At 36.3% G+C, this 17807-nt stretch overlaps 1 protein-coding gene and 1 pseudogene across 1 annotated transcript; both read right to left on the bottom strand.

Moving 5' to 3' along the window:
- Positions 1–545: 545 nt before the first annotated feature.
- LOC138084263 (olfactory receptor 5K1-like) lies at positions 546–1472 on the bottom strand. The gene is given in 1 exon segment (XM_068978449.1): positions 546–1472. A coding segment is annotated over 1 exon segment (927 nt).
- An 11181-nt stretch (positions 1473–12653) lies between these two features.
- LOC138084011 (olfactory receptor 5H14-like) lies at positions 12654–13572 on the bottom strand (annotated as a pseudogene).
- Positions 13573–17807: the final 4235 nt, after the last annotated feature.

Raw genomic sequence — 17807 nt, 5'->3', positions numbered from 1 at the left:
AATAGAATATCTTAAACTCAAAATTTATATTCAAATGGAAATATATAGCTTACTTCTGTCACACGGTATTGCCTAAGAAGGAATTATTTTTTGAGAACTTGAGGTATGAGGAGTTTGTTAGATTATGGCTTCCAATTGCAGAAATTTACCAGCAATATTAAATGAAGGCAACTGTTGTATATAACTTCTAGTTCTAGGATTTGTTGAAAATTGTAACTATTATACTCTGAAACTAATAGTAACTGTTGGAACTAATCATAGTGGAACACAGTTTTGTGTTACTCAAGAGTACTCTTATGTTACTCAAGATTAATTATTTAGTTTATCCCTGATGAAAACTAGTAACATATTTTGGAGTACATTTTAGCAGAAAGTCGTTTTTCTGAACTTGTTTATTCAGCTCAGAAACTAGTCATGTGTTAATAATTTGATATTTTATATTGAAAGTTGTCATTTCCCATTTTTCTCAATATTCTTTGATTTTGAAAAAAGTTTTCTCAAATTGCAATCGGCTGTCCACATGGCACGGTAATTGTTTCAGAATGTTATGATATGTTCATAATTTTTTTCATAACATTTATTACTTCCTTATTTCTTAAACTATAAATAAAAGGGTTTAATAAAGGAATAACTAGAGTATAAAAAATAGCAACAGGTAAATCTTTATCTTCTTCATTAACTGAATTCGGTCAAATGTATGTGAAGAGAAGAGAACCATAGAATATTGAGACAGAGAGAAAGTGGGATGCACACGTAGATAAAGCTTTCTTTCTTCCTTCTTTAGATTTCATCTTGAAAATTGTGAAAATGATATAAAGGTAAGAAATTATTACTATGGTAATAGTGAATATTTGAACTGATCCTCCAAAGATAAATATCATTAATTCATTGATATAAGGGTCCACACAGGAGAGTCTGTATAATGGAAGAACATCATAAAAAAAGTGATTGATTTGATGAGACCCACAGAAAGTTAACCTAAACAGAAACCCTACATGAATCATAGAATGCAGGTTTCCAGCTACGTATGCCCCTGTGGTCATCTCAATGCAGAGTTTCTGTGACATCATGATGTGGTACTGCAATGGTTTGCAGATGGCCACAAAGCGGTCATAAGCCATTGCTGCCAGGAGAAAGGAGTCTGCACTTTCAGCAAGACAGAGAAAATAAAATTGTGCCATGCATTCATAGAGAGAAATCATCTTGTCCTTAGAAAAGAAGTTCTCCAATATTTTGGGGGTAATGGCACAGGAACAACAGGAATCCATCAGAGCAAGATTACCCAGGAAGATGTACATTGGTGTGTGAAGACGTTGCTCTGTTACTATCAATGCCACCAGGCCAAGATTCCCCACCATGGTGATCAGATAGATGATAAAGAACACCAGAAACAGAAGAATCCTCAGATCTGGGTGTTCTGTAAATCCTATGAGGATAAATTCAGTTGCCAAGGAGCAGTTATCCTCAGCCATCTCTACCTTGTTTGTTGAGATAAGAATTATGGAAATATAAGATTCTAATTTAGGGCACGTATTATTTTATCTTCAAAATTTTTATTTTTACAACAAGGAGAGGAGCTTCTTCTTCAGATTCTCCTACTGGCTCTGTGATACAGGCACACAGACTTCTAAGGGACATATGTTCCCTTAACATGTCAGCTTCTATGACCTCAAATCTAAAACTCAGGTTCATGAGACTGTTTTGATAATTCCAGGGAGGATGCTTACAGTGGGAAAAGTTTGTCTTTATGAAATTGCACAAGTACAGTGTACAAATTTGATATCCATATTTGGTTCAGTGTCCTCAAATAAGTTCAGTGTCAGCATTTAAAATTTTTTAGAATAATTTTAAAATCAATTTTTCCTTTATATATATTTTTTTCATTGAGCAAAAGGTTTCATATAATCTCCCAGTGGAATGCCTGTTTTAAAAAAAAATACAGTAGACAGCTTAAAGTTTTGCCTTAGGAGTTGCACAAAGATTACTAAGATTAAGGGGAGGACTATTCCCTACTCAGTTTTAAAAACAGTAATCTTTGGTAGCTAAGGAATTAAATATCCATTGATTAGCATGTCTTTTATTCCTTTTCCTAGTGTCATATCTATTTCCATAAATACTGACTCTGTCCACGATTATTTCTTGTGCTTTTGCCCATATATCTAAATCATTCACTCTTTTTATATAAAGCATAATTTACATTTAAGGCTATTTAAGAAAGTTTAAACTAAATGCCCCAGATCACACTGATCTCCATTTTGTCTGCTCTCAAGCATGTCTTATATATGCAACACAATCTAGAATACCTTATGTATAATCTACCTTTTTTTATTTGAAGGCACAATTTGCTTATTAAATTATAGATATTTTGAAGTTAACTGTGACTTGTACTTCTTATGACAGCTGTACTGTGCTACAAAGAGAAAACAGTATTGATTTCAGCCCTGCCTCCATCCCAGTGACCTGGAAGGGGTCAAGTTGTTTTCAGAATCCTATCAGTGACCCTTAGTGACCTCTCCTGCAAGTTGAGTCTATTAATTTTGAAGAAGAGTCTACAAAGAAAAATTTTCAAACCTCATCATTCAAAAATTGGGGATTAATATCCAAAATATATAAGGAACTCATACAACTCAATGGTAAAAGTAAATCTGATTTTAAAGTGGGCAGAGGAACTAAAAGGGAATTCTTCCAGAAGACATTCAAATAATCAACAGCACATGAAAGGGTATTTAGTATCACTAATCATTAGGAAAATGCAAGTCAAAAACACAAGATATTACCCTATACCTCTCAGAATGCCTGTCATCAAGAAGGCAAAAAATAACAAGTATTGGCAAAGATATAAAGAAAAGAGAACTCTTATGCACTATTGGTGGGAATGTAAATTGGTTCAGCTATTACAAATAAGATTGATTTTCCTCAAAAAATTAAAAATAAAATTGTCATATGATCCCTAGGTGCCACATCTGGGTGTATAATTAAAAGGAAATGAAAACAAGTTATAAAAGGGATATCTGCACTGTAATATTTATTGCAACATTATCCACAATAGACAAGACACCTAGTGTCCATCATAGGATGGGTGGGTAAAGAAGACAAGGTGGATAGTGCAGTGTGTATGTGTGCATACATACATATATACATATATACATATACACAAACACACACACACACAATTGAATATTATTCAGCCATGAGGAAGAATGATACTCTGCCATTTGTGAAAACATGAAAGGACCTGGAGGATGTTATGCTTGCTAAGTGATTGAGAAAGACAAATACTGGATACAGGATGCTTGGGGCTGGTGCATGGGGATGATTCAGAGAGATGATATGGGGTGGGAGGTGGGAGGGGGATTCAGGATTGGGAGCTTGTATACACCCATGGTGGATTCATGTCAATGTATGGCAAAACCAATATAGTATTGTAAAGTAAAATAAAGTAAAATAAAAAAAAGAGAGAGAGAAAAACAAATACTGCATGGTATAATTCACATGTGGATCTAAAAAAGCAATACTTATAAAAACAGAGTAAAATGGTATTACTAGGGGATAAGGAGTAAGAGAATAGGAGTAATGTTGGTTAAGGGTACAAATTTGTGACTAATAAATAAGTCCTGGAATCTAACGCACAGTATAATGAATGTAGACAAAAATGTTTACCATAATCATTAAAATTACTGAGACTAGATCTTAATTTTTCCCACTACAGAAATGACAATTATGTGACATGATAGAGTCCTAAATGTTACAGTGACAATCGTATTACCATATACAAATGTATCAAATTAGCATCTTATATATGTTAAATAATGGTTTTATGATAAATGCCATATATATATTTAATTTAAAAGAAGGTATCCTTTCATTTGAATCTACTCATCTACTATTTTTCGGACTCTAAAAAAATTGTGTAAGATTTTCCAAAATATATCACGGTGGAATAAAAGCTAATAAATAATAGTAATCTTGCTCTTATACTTTAGTTTTTCATAAACCTGGAAGCAAAAACCCTTTAAAACTTAATGTAATTTTTGAGGACAAATTTTGTTTTCTTCTTAAAAAGCTATCATTTAGTGATCCACTAAGACTGTTAACTGTTAGGTTTACTAATATAAATTCTTTGGCCAAAATAGTTTTATTTTTCCATAATCAAAACATCAAAGTAAAAACACCAAATGAAAATTTTGGTTGTTTGTTTTAAAGTACTAAAAATACTCCACTTAATTATTCAGCTAAGTTAGAAATGTTCAATGTAAGTGCCTGAATTATTTAATAGAGTTCTTTTTTGTCTTTACCTGTATATTTTGAAGTTCTACCTTAATCTGAGAAGGTCATTGTGAATAACAGTTTGAATCTCATCCTGAATTTTCTACAATTCAGTTTTGAAAAGAGCTAGAAAGATGATGGCATAGTTGAAACCTAATAACAACTAAAAATGCTTAATAATTGCAGATAAATATATAAATGGATGTTAATACTAAAAGTAAAAATAAATTAGAATATCTCCCTTACCTAAATTTCACTAAGAATGTTTTGTAGGGCCTCATGTTTCCTTCTTGGTCTTAGGTCTTACAGAATTTCAGAATATAAACTTTGGCCTCTAAAACATTTGGGATTAAAAGAATGAAAATCAGGAAACTGCAAATAGGTCAGAGTCAATAATTATGTTCCTTACAATGCGAAGTTAAAAATTTCCATCAAATCCTAAGGGATTTCCTTGCACAGACATGGGAGTATTTCTGTGGGGAGATTCAATCCCCTACACATAAAATGATGCCTTGTAAGACTATGAGGTTGAAGCACATAAAAACATGCCTGTAAGACTAAAGTTGTTTGATGATCACCTTGCTAATTATTATATATATTCTTATTAAATGCTGTTTATTATTTGCATAAATTTTAAATGAGCTGAAAATAGTCTCATTAATTTTACCTTTTACTGAAACAATTAATATGCCTTATGAAAGATTATTAGAATTTTGAAAGGAGACTAAAAGATGTGATAGGTTCAGCCAGGGTCATTAACTTTACTCTGTTATTTACATTTGTCCCAGTATCTTTTAAAAACCTCTTTGAAAACTGTAATGTCATTATTTATCCCTACATATGAATTCCTGAGATGTTTCTCCTACCTTTTCAGTTTCCCTCAGCTGCTATTATCTTTCTTACCTTATTTTTCCCCTTCCTTCCACTTCGTTGTTGTTCAGTCACTAAATTGTGTTCGACTCTTTGTGAGCCCCATGGACTGCAGCATACCAGCCTTCCCTGTCCTTAACTATTTCCCAGAGTTTGCTCAAACTCATGTCCGTTGAGTCCGTGATGCCATCCAGCCATCTATCCTCTCTCATCCCCTTCTCCTGCCTTCAATTTTTCCCAACATCAGGGTCTTTTCCAATGAGTCAGTTCTTCACATCAGGTGGCCAAAGTATTGGAGCTTCAGCTCCAGCATCAGTCCTACCAATGAGTACTCAGGGTTGATTTCCTCTAGGATGGACTCGTTTGATGTCCTTGCAGTCCAAGGGACTCTCAAGAGTCTTCATTCCATTAATCACCTTCGATCTGCTGCATATTTATTTGTTATTGTATCACAAGGAGTCAGTCGGTCACTCCTCCCACCCAATCACCATTAGCATGTAGACTTAAGAGGAAAGGGATTTCTCTGTTATGTTCACCCCTGTATATTTCTAACACTTTAAACAATATGTGACATTTTGCAGTGCTCAACAAATATTTGTCCAGTGAATGAAAAAATTATACTCTCCTACTCAAGAATTTGCAAGGTCTTTCATGGGTTTTTCACACAAGACCTTTTTTTTTTTTTTTTTTGTCTTTTCAGATGCTACACAGTCTGTCTGTATTTTGCCTGTCACCTTTCTTTATTCCTCTCACCTCAGAGCACTTGGCCATGTGCCTCTCTTCACTTTCTGTGCACCTGTTTAATTAATTTGCTTATGTTTCCCTCATCTAAAACATTGTCTTCCTCTCTACTCCAAGAACTACACCATCCTCATCTCAAATCAAATTTCCCCTTAAGGAATTTCCTAGGTCCTTAACTTTATTTTTTCATTTCCTAATATACAAGATTATTGCTGTTCAGTCTCTCAGTCATTTCTGCTATTTGCCACCCCCATGAAGTGCAGCATGCCAGGCTTCCTTGTCCTTTACCATCTCCCAGAGCTTGCTGAAACTCATGTCCATTGAGTTGGTGATGCCAACCAACCATCTTGTCCTCTGTCATCTGCTTCTCTTCCTGCCTTCAGTCTTTCCCAGCATCAGAGTCTTTTCTAATGAGTTGGCTCTTCACATCAAGTGACCAAAGTATGCATGATACTTGTTTTTATATTGCATTTGCTACTTGATCAAGTATGACTTGTATGTGTCTTGATTTTAAGTCTTGACTATATATGCTTAAGTCAGCAAGTCACTGACTGTGTCATATGTATTTGGAACCCGCATTCACAAACTGAGCTAGATCCTCAGTATGTGCTTTTTTATTTTAAAATTTCAGTTCAGTTTAACCTTAATCAAGTGCTGCAATAGACATGGTGTTGGAAAAGATGGTGGGTAAAGTGAGCACAAAATGTGAGCATAGGGGGATAAGACTTTCTCAAGTTTTACAAATGCTTCTGATTAGAATCTCCTAGTGATGACAGAGACACTTACATTGCTAACTATCAAGCAATTTAGGCTGTGATATAAAAAAGTACAAATAAGTTATATTAAAATATAGTGAACAAAGTTAATTGTGACCTGGATGAATTTTTTAAAAAAAGATTTCTAAGTGGAATTGTCATTCCTGATGAACTTTGAAGATAAATTAGGATTTTATAAGCAAAGCACATGAGGAAAGAATTAGCATGAGGGAATCAAATAATAAAAGCCTAGAAACTTGAAAGAGCAAGACCTAAATAAAAGATTAATAGCAAACTAGAGTGGTAGAAGTTTACTTATACATAATATAAAGAGAACAGGTAATATAAAGTGAATGGAGAATTAGATTGGAAGTTGTTCTGTTTTGGTTCCTTTCCATTGATTTTTTCTGTCCTTTCCAATTTATCAAATCCTGTTTCTCCTTAAAGTCACAACTAACTCTGAATGCCTGCTCCAAAGAACATCTAATTATCTTTCTAACCAAACTGTAGACTTTGACTCTATTGAAAATCTTTACTTCTAGCTTCTGTGATAACACTCACTGCTTCAATCTTCCTGATTGTTCCATCTGAGTCTTTTATGCTGAGTTGTGTTTCTTTCTTTTTTCTTTAATTATACTAATGTTCCCCTCAGTTCTATACTTGATCTCATTCTTCTTTCATTCTAGAATTTCCCCCAGATTGTCTCATCTCCTTATGTATTTCACCTATCTTCCAACTGCTGGTTGCTTTACAATATGAGAGATTCCAAACCATTTTTGGTGTACATTCATGTCAGGAGTGTCATTTGGTATATTTCTAAATATACACATTTTATTTATAAATTAGATAGATGTACCACACTGCTAAAATATTATGCATATTATAAAACATAAAAATGGAAATTAAAACAATAAGACTAAATGATAGAAATGATACTAGATTTTAATTTAAGATTTTAGATCATATTAGATATTGAAATTTCTTTTTAAATTATTATTGCTCTTATAAAAAATTTTATAGCACCTCTCTTAGAGGTTCTTCCCTATGATTAAACTCAGTGGCAAACTTTAACAAACCATTTGGGCAGGAGTTCTAATGACTCAGGCTACCTTGGGTCATTAGATTTGTGTCACCCCACCAGGTAAATAGCAATAATTAGCTTTAGTACTTCCTGAAGTCAATGGGAATATGACTGGTAGTGGAAGAATATAAAAGTGTATAAAGTTTTAAATGCCATGTCATCAGTTACAGATATGAAGACAGTAATGCTGCTGTATGTATTTTCTTCCTGTTTTGGTAAGAATACATGTGTGTGTGTATGTGTTTATACATATACAGATAATATATTTGTTTTCTTTCCACTATTATTTCCTATCCCTTGTCACATAACATAAGATGTATTGACTATATATCACTGTAATTAAGCATTGTTAATTAGACATCACAGTATTAAGTTCCCAGATATTGAGGAGAAGAGTAAACATCACTTAAGGATTTGACCTTCTCATCTGGGGAAAGGCTTAGTGCATTTTCAGTTGTATACAGCACAGTTGTATCATGTTAGGCAGAATTATGACCTTGTTGTCTTTATTTGAAGATTAAATACAGTAAGGAATTATGTATAGGTGTCAAATTGATAACAAAAACTTGTGATGGCTCACTTTATGTATCAGTTTCTCTGGGCCATGGGATATCCAGATATCTTGAAAATATTACCTATGGATGTGTGTCTGTGAGGGTGGTTCCAGACCTGATTAGTTTGGAGTTAGTAGACTGAGTGGAGAAGGCAGTGGCAGCCCACTCCAGTGTTCTTGCCTGGAAAATCCCATGGATGGAGGAGCCTTGTGGGCTGCCATCTATGGGGCTGCACAGAGTCAGACACGACTGAAGCGACTTAGTAGCAGCAGGAGTAGACTGAGTAAAGCAGATGCCTCTCCCTAATTTAACAACAACAACAACAAAGCAGTGGATCGTTGAATTTTCTCTCTGCTTGTCTCAGACATTGCTCTTCCCATGTCTTTGATGGTTTTGGTTCTTAAGATTTCAGACTCAGACGGAAATCTATACCATTAATTCTACTGTCTCAGGCCTTTGAACTATGAACATCTATTTCCTTGGGTCTCCTGCTTGCAGAGGGCAGATTCTCAGTCTCTATAATTATATGTGCCAATATCTTATAATAAAACTCTTTATATGATATACATTTAGATAGATAGATATCTATATATATATAGATTATATATTTGTATCATATTGGTTATGTTAACCACACAACCCTATGTTAACACAAATACTCACAGTACGTTTAGCAAGTTTCTTGCTTTATATTGAAAAGTAGAAGGAAATATCATGACAATACTGTTAGTCATTTCATTCAAATAGTTCAGTTCAGTTCAGTTCAGTCGCTCAGTCGTGTCCGACTCTTTGGGACCCCATAAATCGCAGCATGCCAGGCCTCCCTGTCCATCACCACCTCCCAGAGTTCACTCAGACTCACGTCCATCGAGTCCATGATGCCATCCAGCCATCTCATCCTCTGTCGTCCCCTTCTCCTTCTGTCCCCAATCCCTCCCAGCATCAAAGTCTTTTCCAATGAGTCAACTCTTTGCATGAGGTGGCCAAAGTACTGGAGTTTCAGCTTTAGCATCATTCCTTCCAAAGAAATCCCAGGGCTGATCTCCTTCAGAATGGACTGGTTGGATCTGCTTGCAGTCCAAGGGGCTCTCAAGAGTCTTCTCCAACACCACAGTTCAAAAGCATCAATTATTTGGCACTCAGCCTTCTTCACAGTCCAACTCTCACATCCATACATGACCACTGGAAAAACCATAGCCTTGACTAGATGGACCTTAGTTGGCAAAGTAATGTCTCTGCTTTTGAATATACTATCTAGGTTGGCCATAACTTTTCTTCCAAGGAGTAAGCGTCTCTTAATTTCATGGCTGCAATCACCATTTGCAGTGATTTTGGAGCCCCCAAAAATAAAGTCTGACACTGTTTCCACTCTTTCCCCATCTATTTCCCATGAAGTGATGGGACCAGATGTCATGATCTTCATTTTCTGAATGTTGAGCTTTAGGCCAACTTTTTCACTCTCCTCTTTCACTTTCATCAAGAGGCTTTTTAGTTCCTCTTCACTTTCTGCCATAAGGGTGGTGTCATCTGCATATCTGAGGTGATTGATATTTCTCCTGGCAATCTTGATTCCAGCTTGTGTTTCTTCCAGTCCAGCATTTCTCATGATGTACTCTGCATACAAGTTAAATAAGCACGGTGACAATATACAGCCTTGACGTACTGACTTACTCCTTTCCCTATTTGGAACCAGTCTGTTGTGTCATTTAAATGGCATTAATATCTTCTCAGAAGTTAAAAAAAAATCATATTCTGAAAGCATTTATAATGTCTAATATATGATTTGCTCAGAGTTCTACATTCAAAGAATAATTTGGCAGCTGTGTTTGGGAAATAAGAGAGGATCCACAAAATAGGAGGAAAAGTAACTTGAGTTTTGTAAATCAGAAAGATATGTAGTTATGAAGGTGAGGGTCTCAGTGGTATCAGAAAGAATATACATAGAATCAGTGGTGCGATGAAGAGACAGGTGGCGCTGAAGATGAATCACTTATTATTCTTAGAGTATGTAGTGTGATAAAATGGACATTTAAGGACTTGAAGGCACAAACATCCAAACTCTTGTTTATTTCCATGTCCTTCCCATCCACCCACTGAACTATATAACCTTGTATCATCTCAAAGTTGTTTTATCTTTGACATTCATTGGATCATAGAGAAAGCAAGGAATTTCAGAAAAACATCTACTTCTGCTTCATTGACTACATGAAAGGCTTTGACTGTGTGAATCACAACAAACTGTGGAAAATTCTTAAAGACATGGGAATACCAGACCACCTTACCTGTCTTCTGAGAAACCTGTATGCATGTCAAAAAGCAATGGTTAGAACCTTACATGGAACGACTGACTGGTTCACAACTGGGAAAGGAGTGCAACGAGACCATATATTGTCACCCTGTTTATTTAACCTATACACAGAGTGTGTGTTAATTGCTCAGTCATGTCCAGCTCTTTGCGACCCTGCAGACTGTAGCCCACCAGGCCCCTCTGTCCATGGAATTCTCCAGACATGAATACTGGAGCCAGTAGCCATCCCCTTCTCCAGGGGATCTTCCCAGCCCAGGGATAGAACTTGGGTGTCCTGCATTGCAGGCAGTTTCTTTACCATCTGAGCCATCAGAGAAGCCAGAGTACATCATGTGTAATGCCAGACTGGATGACTCACAAGCTGGGATCAAGATTGCTGGGAGAAATATCAACCTCAGATATGTAGATGATACCACTCTAATGGCAGAAACTAAAAAGGGACTGAAAAGCCTCTTGATGAGGCTAAAAGAGAAGAGTGAAAAAGCTGGCTTAAAACTCAAAATTCTGAAAACTAAGATAATTGCAATCACTTCATGGCAAATAGAAGGGAAGAAGTAAAAGCAGTGACAGATTTTATTTTCTTAGGCTCCAAAATCACTGCACATGATTACTGAAGCCGTGAAATTAAAAGATGCTTGCTTCTTGTAAGGAAAGCTATGACAAACCTAGACAACATATTTAAAAGCAGAGACATCATTTTGCCGACAAAGGTCCGTATAACCAAAGCTATGGTTTTTCCAGTAGTCCTGTCTGGATGTGAGAGGTGGGCCATAAAGAAGCTGAGCCGAAGAATTGATGCCTTTGAATTGTAGTGCTGGAGAAGACTCTTGAGAGTCCCCTGGACTGCATGGAGATCAAACCAGTCAATCCTAAAGGAAATCAATCCTGAATATTCATTGGAAGGACTAATACTGAAGCTGAAGTTCCAGTATTTTGGCCACTTGATGCAAAGACCTGACTCATTGGGAAAGACCCTGATGCTGGGAAAGATTGAAGGCAAAAGGAGAAGAGGGCAGCAGAGGATGAGATGATTAGGTAGCATCACCAACTCAGAGAACATGCCTAGAAGATAGTGAAGGACAGGGAAGCCTGGTGTGCTTCAGTCCATGGGGTCACGAAGATAAGACACAACTTAGCGCCTGAACAATGACAACAACAAATATACATTTAAAGCTCCTCATTGTCAATAACACACTCCAATAACAACTACTGTTATTGTTAACTGTTAACAGTATATTACTGTTCTTAAAATCTTAATCTTTTGCCTATTTTTAATTCTAGAAAAATTGACCATTTTCTTTCCATTTTTTTCTTCTTTTCTATGCCTACCCAACTTAAATCATTGTAATCTGTTAGTTTTCTAAATCAGTGAAGTGTTTCAGATTGACCTTCAAATACAAACAAAGCTAGAAAGGTCCTTAGAAAGTGTCACAGACAGTGAGAGACAACTTGCCTCTTTGCCTTTCTCTAAAAAAGCACACTAGCTAATGGCATCTTTTATACTGTAGCTCTGACTTAATATCTTACTTCTAATGCCATTTTTCCTCATTATTTTCTAATTTCTATTTCTTTATGTGATATGGGAGTTCATCCCTACTAAAGATTAATGATCAGTCAGATAAATTAGAAAGTAATACCTTTTGATGGCAGGCAGAATTCTGGGAATACTTCTGTTCATTCAAACACAAACCTGCCTACTTGTGGAGTTGCATGTGATATGAGGCTCTACAGTTGTGTGAGTATCAAATACATGACAAACTATTCAGAGGAACTCCACTAGCTTAGTACTTAATGCATTTATAAAGTCACACATTGAAGAACATTATGAAACATTTCCATTTGTTTTCTACTTTAATTACTTTTCTATGACATAAACAATTGATTAAATACCTTATATATTTTAGAATAAGATGAACAAATGCTTTAAAGTATTGTTAGGCACTAACATCTTAAGTCATTAAAATAATAGGTCAATTATAAATGTAAAAAACTTTGAACACTAATCAGCATGTCGCAACATCTAACCTGTAATATTTTGTGTTGTTTTAATGAAAAAAGAACGTTTATTAGTATGATATCTACTCATTTCTTTTTAACATTTTTGTCAGTGAATCTATGGCTTTCTTATTTCTCAAGCTGTAGATAATTGGATTTAACAAAGGAATTATGACAAGGTAAAATAGAGAGCCCATCATAGCCTGATCATCTGCTTGTGCAGATCCACGGCACACATGCATGAAAAGAGGCACATAATGTAAAGAGACAGACAGCAGGTGGGCGCCACAGGTGGAGAAGGTCTTCCTCAGGCCTTCAACAGAATTCTTTTTAAAACTGTGAAGAGAACAAGTGAATAAGACACAAGAACATGAGAAAGGTGAACACCTGTATTGATCCAGAGAAAATAAATATTATCAGAAAATTAATGGAAGGGTCAGTACAGGACATCTTAAACAATGGTATAATATCACAGTAAAAGTGCTATACTATGATGGAATCACAAAAGGTTAATTTGAATAAAAAAAGTGTTATGAAGTGTGGCATGAGAAATGTCACCTAAAAATGACAAAGCTAGTAGCCAGATGCACAGTCTATCTGCCATAATCACTGGATTGTATCACTGGTTTGCCTATGGTCACATAGCAATCGTATGCCATTGTTGCCAGCAAAAAGCATTCTGTGGTTACACTGATTGCAAGGGAAAAAAATGTGTAACTTGCATTCAGTGAGAGAGATCATTTTGCTCTTGCCACAGAAGTTGACCAGCATCTTTGGAGTCACTATGGAGGATATCCAGGCATCAACAAATGCCAATTTTCCAAGGATTAAGATGAGAATATGAAGGTGAGGGTCATTGCAGAAGAGAACAATCAGACCAAGGTTTCCCACAATGGTGATGAGGTATATCACCAAGAAAAACAAGAACAAGGAGATTTGCCACTGTGGTTGATACTTAAGTCCTGTGAGAAAAAACTCTGTCAGTAATGTTGCTTTTTTCATTTCTGTATCCTTAATAGATGGCCTCGAAATACAATGCAGTAAATGTGAAAAGAATATATATCAGAAGATTAAAAAAAAACATTTAGTTAGGCTGTTATAAATAAAACCATAAACTAGTCTGAATATGATTTTATTTGCTCTTACTTTAATATGAGAAAAATATTGGGGAAAATTGTTATATTTGGAAAATGTGATTATTTCAGTTCAAAATATGTACAAGAATAAACCTATTTAAAAAAAAGGAAGTTCTGAACATGAACAAATTTATGGGGAAACTATTGAATGAGATATGGAAATTCTGTGTGTTTGAGATGAATGCAGGTTTTAAAAATGTTAGAAAGGCCTAGGTTATCAAGTAAATTGAATATCATATGAATAATCTTCAATTTTATTCATCAAGCATTAGGCAAGCACTGAAAACTTTTAAGATGTGGTGTGTCACCAATGGTTATTTTTGAAACTAAATATTTGGTTGTAGAAAACAGAATGTAGGAAGAAGAATCTTGTGTCATAAATACTCTTTAGTAAGCTATGACTCTTGTCCAGTTATTCCCAAACTAGATTACATGTTTGGGGTAGTTTTTTATGTAGAATATTATCTGAGATACTATTTTAGAAATTGATCCAAAAGATCAAGAATGTGGTCAAATAACATGCACTTTTCAGGAGTGATTAAAAGTATGTGAAGTTCTTGTTCATGTGTGACGTGATTGGGGTGATGAGGGAGAAGACGGAGATGTCAGTTCAGTTCAGTTCAGTTGCCCAGTCGTGTCCGATTCTTTGCAACCCAATGGACTGCAGCATGCCAGGCCTCCCTGTCCATCACCAACTCCCAGAGCTTACTCAACTCATGTCCATTGAGTCGGTGAGACCATCCAACCATCTCATCCTCTGTTGTCCCCTTCTCCTCACACCCTCAATCTTTCCCAGCATCAGGGTCTTTGCAAAGGAGTCAAATTTTCACATCATGTGGCCAAAGTATTGGAGTTTCAGCTTCAGCATCAGTCCTTCCAATGAATATTCAGGACTGATTTCCCTTAGGATGAACTGGTTGGATCTCCTTGTTGTCCATGTGGCTCTCAAGAGTCTTGTACAACACCACAGTTCAAAAGCACCAATTCTTTGGCGTTCAGCCTTCTTTACAGTCCAACTCTCATATCCATACATGACTACTAGAAAAAACCATAACTCTGACTAGACAGACTTTTGTTGGCAAAATAATGTCTCTGCTTTTTAATATGCAGTCTCGATTGGTCATAACTTTTGTTCCAAGGAGCAAGTGCCTTTTTTATTTCATGGTTGCAATTGCCATCTGCAGTGATTTTGGGGCTCTAAAAAATAAAGTCTGTCACTGTTTCCACTGTTTCCCCATCTATTTGTCAAGAGTGATGGGACTGGATGCCATTATCTTCATTTTCTGAATGTTGAGTTTTAAGCCAACTTTTTCACTCTCCTCTTTCACTTTCATCAAGAGGCTCTTTAGTTCTTCTTCGCTTTCTGCCAAAAGCATGTTGTCATCTGCATATCTGAGGTTATTGATATTTCTCCCAGTAATCTTGAACAAGCACTCCAGCTTGTGCTTCATCCAGTTCAGCATTTCTCATGATGTACTCTGCATATAAGTTAAATAATCAGGGTGACAATATACAGCATCAACACACTCCTTTCTCGATTTGGAACCAGTCTGTTGTTCCATGTCCAGTTCTAACCATTGCTTCTTGACCTGCATACAGATTTCTGAGGAGGCAAGGAAGGTGGTCTGGTATTCCCATCTCTTGAAGAATTTTCCACAGTTTATTATGACCCACACAATCAAAGGCTTTGGCATAGTCAATAAAGCAGAAATAGATATTTTTCTGGAACTCCCTTGCTTTTTTGATGAGCCAGTGGGTGTTGTCGATTTGATCTCTGGTTCCTCTGCCTTTTCTAAATCCAGCTTGAACATCTGACAGAGACACAGATCAAAATAAACCAGGGCTTCCCTGGTGTCTCAGTGGTAAAGAATCCACTGCCAATGCAGAAGACCTTGGTTCAGTCTCTGGGCCAGGAAGATACCATGTGTGACCAAGTAACTAAGCCCATGATCCACCACTGTTGGGCCTGTGTTCTAGAGCCTGGGAACTACAGCTACTGAGGCCAAGTGCCACAGCTACTGAAGCCCCCTCAATGAGAAGCCCGCACGCTGCAACTACAGAGGAGCCTCTGCTCTCTGCAACTAGAGAAAAGCCCATGCATCAACAAAGAAGCAGGACAGCCAGAAATAAATAAATAAATAAAGTTATTAAAAATAAATCAGAATATAGGATCAGTGAGACTTGGTGACAGATTAAATGTGAAGGAGTGGTTAGTAAGGGAGTCTCTTTGTGACTGATTAGGAGTTCATTAAAACCTGAGACTGAAGACTCGGATGAAGTAGCTAGTTTTTTCAAGGGGCATCTTCTGAACATCTGAGTGAGATAAACTTAGCAGTGTGATTCTACAAGTGTTTAATAGAAATAATGACTTGGATGTCATTGAGGTGAATGAAAGCAGTTACTATGGCTGATACGTTGAACAGTGTGCATAAAGTAAAAAATTGAAGGAATGAACTTGAAGTTATATAAACAGATTAAAGATGAATATACATCATTTATTGGATGGATGACATTGATTCTCCTTTCTACCAAATAAGTTGTGGTGGCAGACTAAAGCTCTCATCCTTTCTCATCCTTTCTAGAAGCCAAAGTTTCTGGAAACTAACTTTCCCATCCATGGCACCTAGAGGGAGGGGACTTGGTATAGCTGGGGGCGAGGGGGACTCATTTACCCTGGATTTGGGATTTGGAGAGGGGAGACAGAGGTTAAACATGAGACAAAGAGAATTTTGGTTGCTTTGGGTGTATAATCAGCTGAGGAACCAGAACATGAATCCTGTGCACACAGCAGTGGCACCGATAGTGAGCTGTGGAATTCAAGTTCAGCAGCAATGACAAGTGATCTTGCTGAGCTAGAGCTGGGACATGTATTTGGCTGTTGTCCGTCTGACTTCTTTCTTTGTATCTTGCCAATTTCTCCAGTGGATTTCTCCAATTCCCCTAACATTTCTGCATTTCAGCCAGTTTTCATTCAGTTAACTCATTTCATCTTGCAACCAAGAGCTCTGGCTCACACAGAAGAAGAAAAGGAAAGAGAAGAAAAGGACACTGAACAGAGTGAACAGAGAAGGTGGGAATTGGAAAGCTGAGTGTTGGGAACTTAAAGAGAGGAAAATACTCAAAAAGGGCAAAGGAAAGTATGGTGTCTAAAGTAAAATAACTGCTCTGGGAGAATGAGGAGTGAACAGAAGTCACTGAGTGTGAGAATCAAGAGTTTTTTAGTGAGAGCAGTCTCCATTTGAGGATAGAGTTGAGATCAGAGAATAATGAGAAGGGAATGGGAAGCAAGTGGCAGAGCAGCGAGGAGAATGAAATAAAGTATTTAAGATGTGGACAACAGTTGACATTTGTTTACCACCCACAGGCAGATGCATTTTTTCCTTATAGAACAATATTATGCAAGTTTTCAAAAGAGAGAGGAGGGAATTGAGAAGAGAGTGGATAGAGAAGTGGAATGAGAAATTTGAGTGGATGAAAACAAGGAACAGCAAAAAACAGGAAGAGACTAAGGAACATAGTAATTGTAGGAAAGACAAGCAATGAAGAAAGGAAGTATCACAGAAGAGCTGAAGATAAGAGGAAAGTCTCAGTGGTTTGAGGGGGTAAATATCTATCAACTCTGGTTTCAACAAAGATTGTCCGCACAGGGAAACATTTCTTTTTTCTTTTACTCAAAATTCTGAGTTTATTTTCCTACGGAATTTGTGTATGAATTAGAGACTTTCATTCTAATTTTACTTTTAATTTATAAATATATTAGCATTGCCTCAAAGTTATTTTCACTTTTAAAAGATGCTTTTACTTTGTTATTATTGTGATTAGAGCTGACTTTCTCTAGAAATCCTTCTGGTTTACATGCACAGCATTTGCTTCTCCACAGGTTTTATTAGTGAAATAAAATTGAGCAAAGACTGGAACTGAATAAAGGCAATATAAATATCCTGTGCTAACAATTGAGTTGTTAAGTGTACATTTATTTCGAGTAAACGTCCTTCCACTCAATCCCAAATCACTAAAAGTAAAAAAATTCTCAATTTGATATGTGGGTACTTATTAAGTCATAAATCTGAGAAAAGCACTGGAGAAATATATTCTGCATTT

Source organism: Capricornis sumatraensis, chromosome 1 (genome assembly GCF_032405125.1).
Source record: "Capricornis sumatraensis isolate serow.1 chromosome 1, serow.2, whole genome shotgun sequence".
Classification (NCBI taxonomy): domain Eukaryota; kingdom Metazoa; phylum Chordata; class Mammalia; order Artiodactyla; family Bovidae; genus Capricornis; species Capricornis sumatraensis.
Note: the sequence above shows the minus strand (reverse complement) of the source record. Positions and strands in the feature narration are given on the sequence as shown.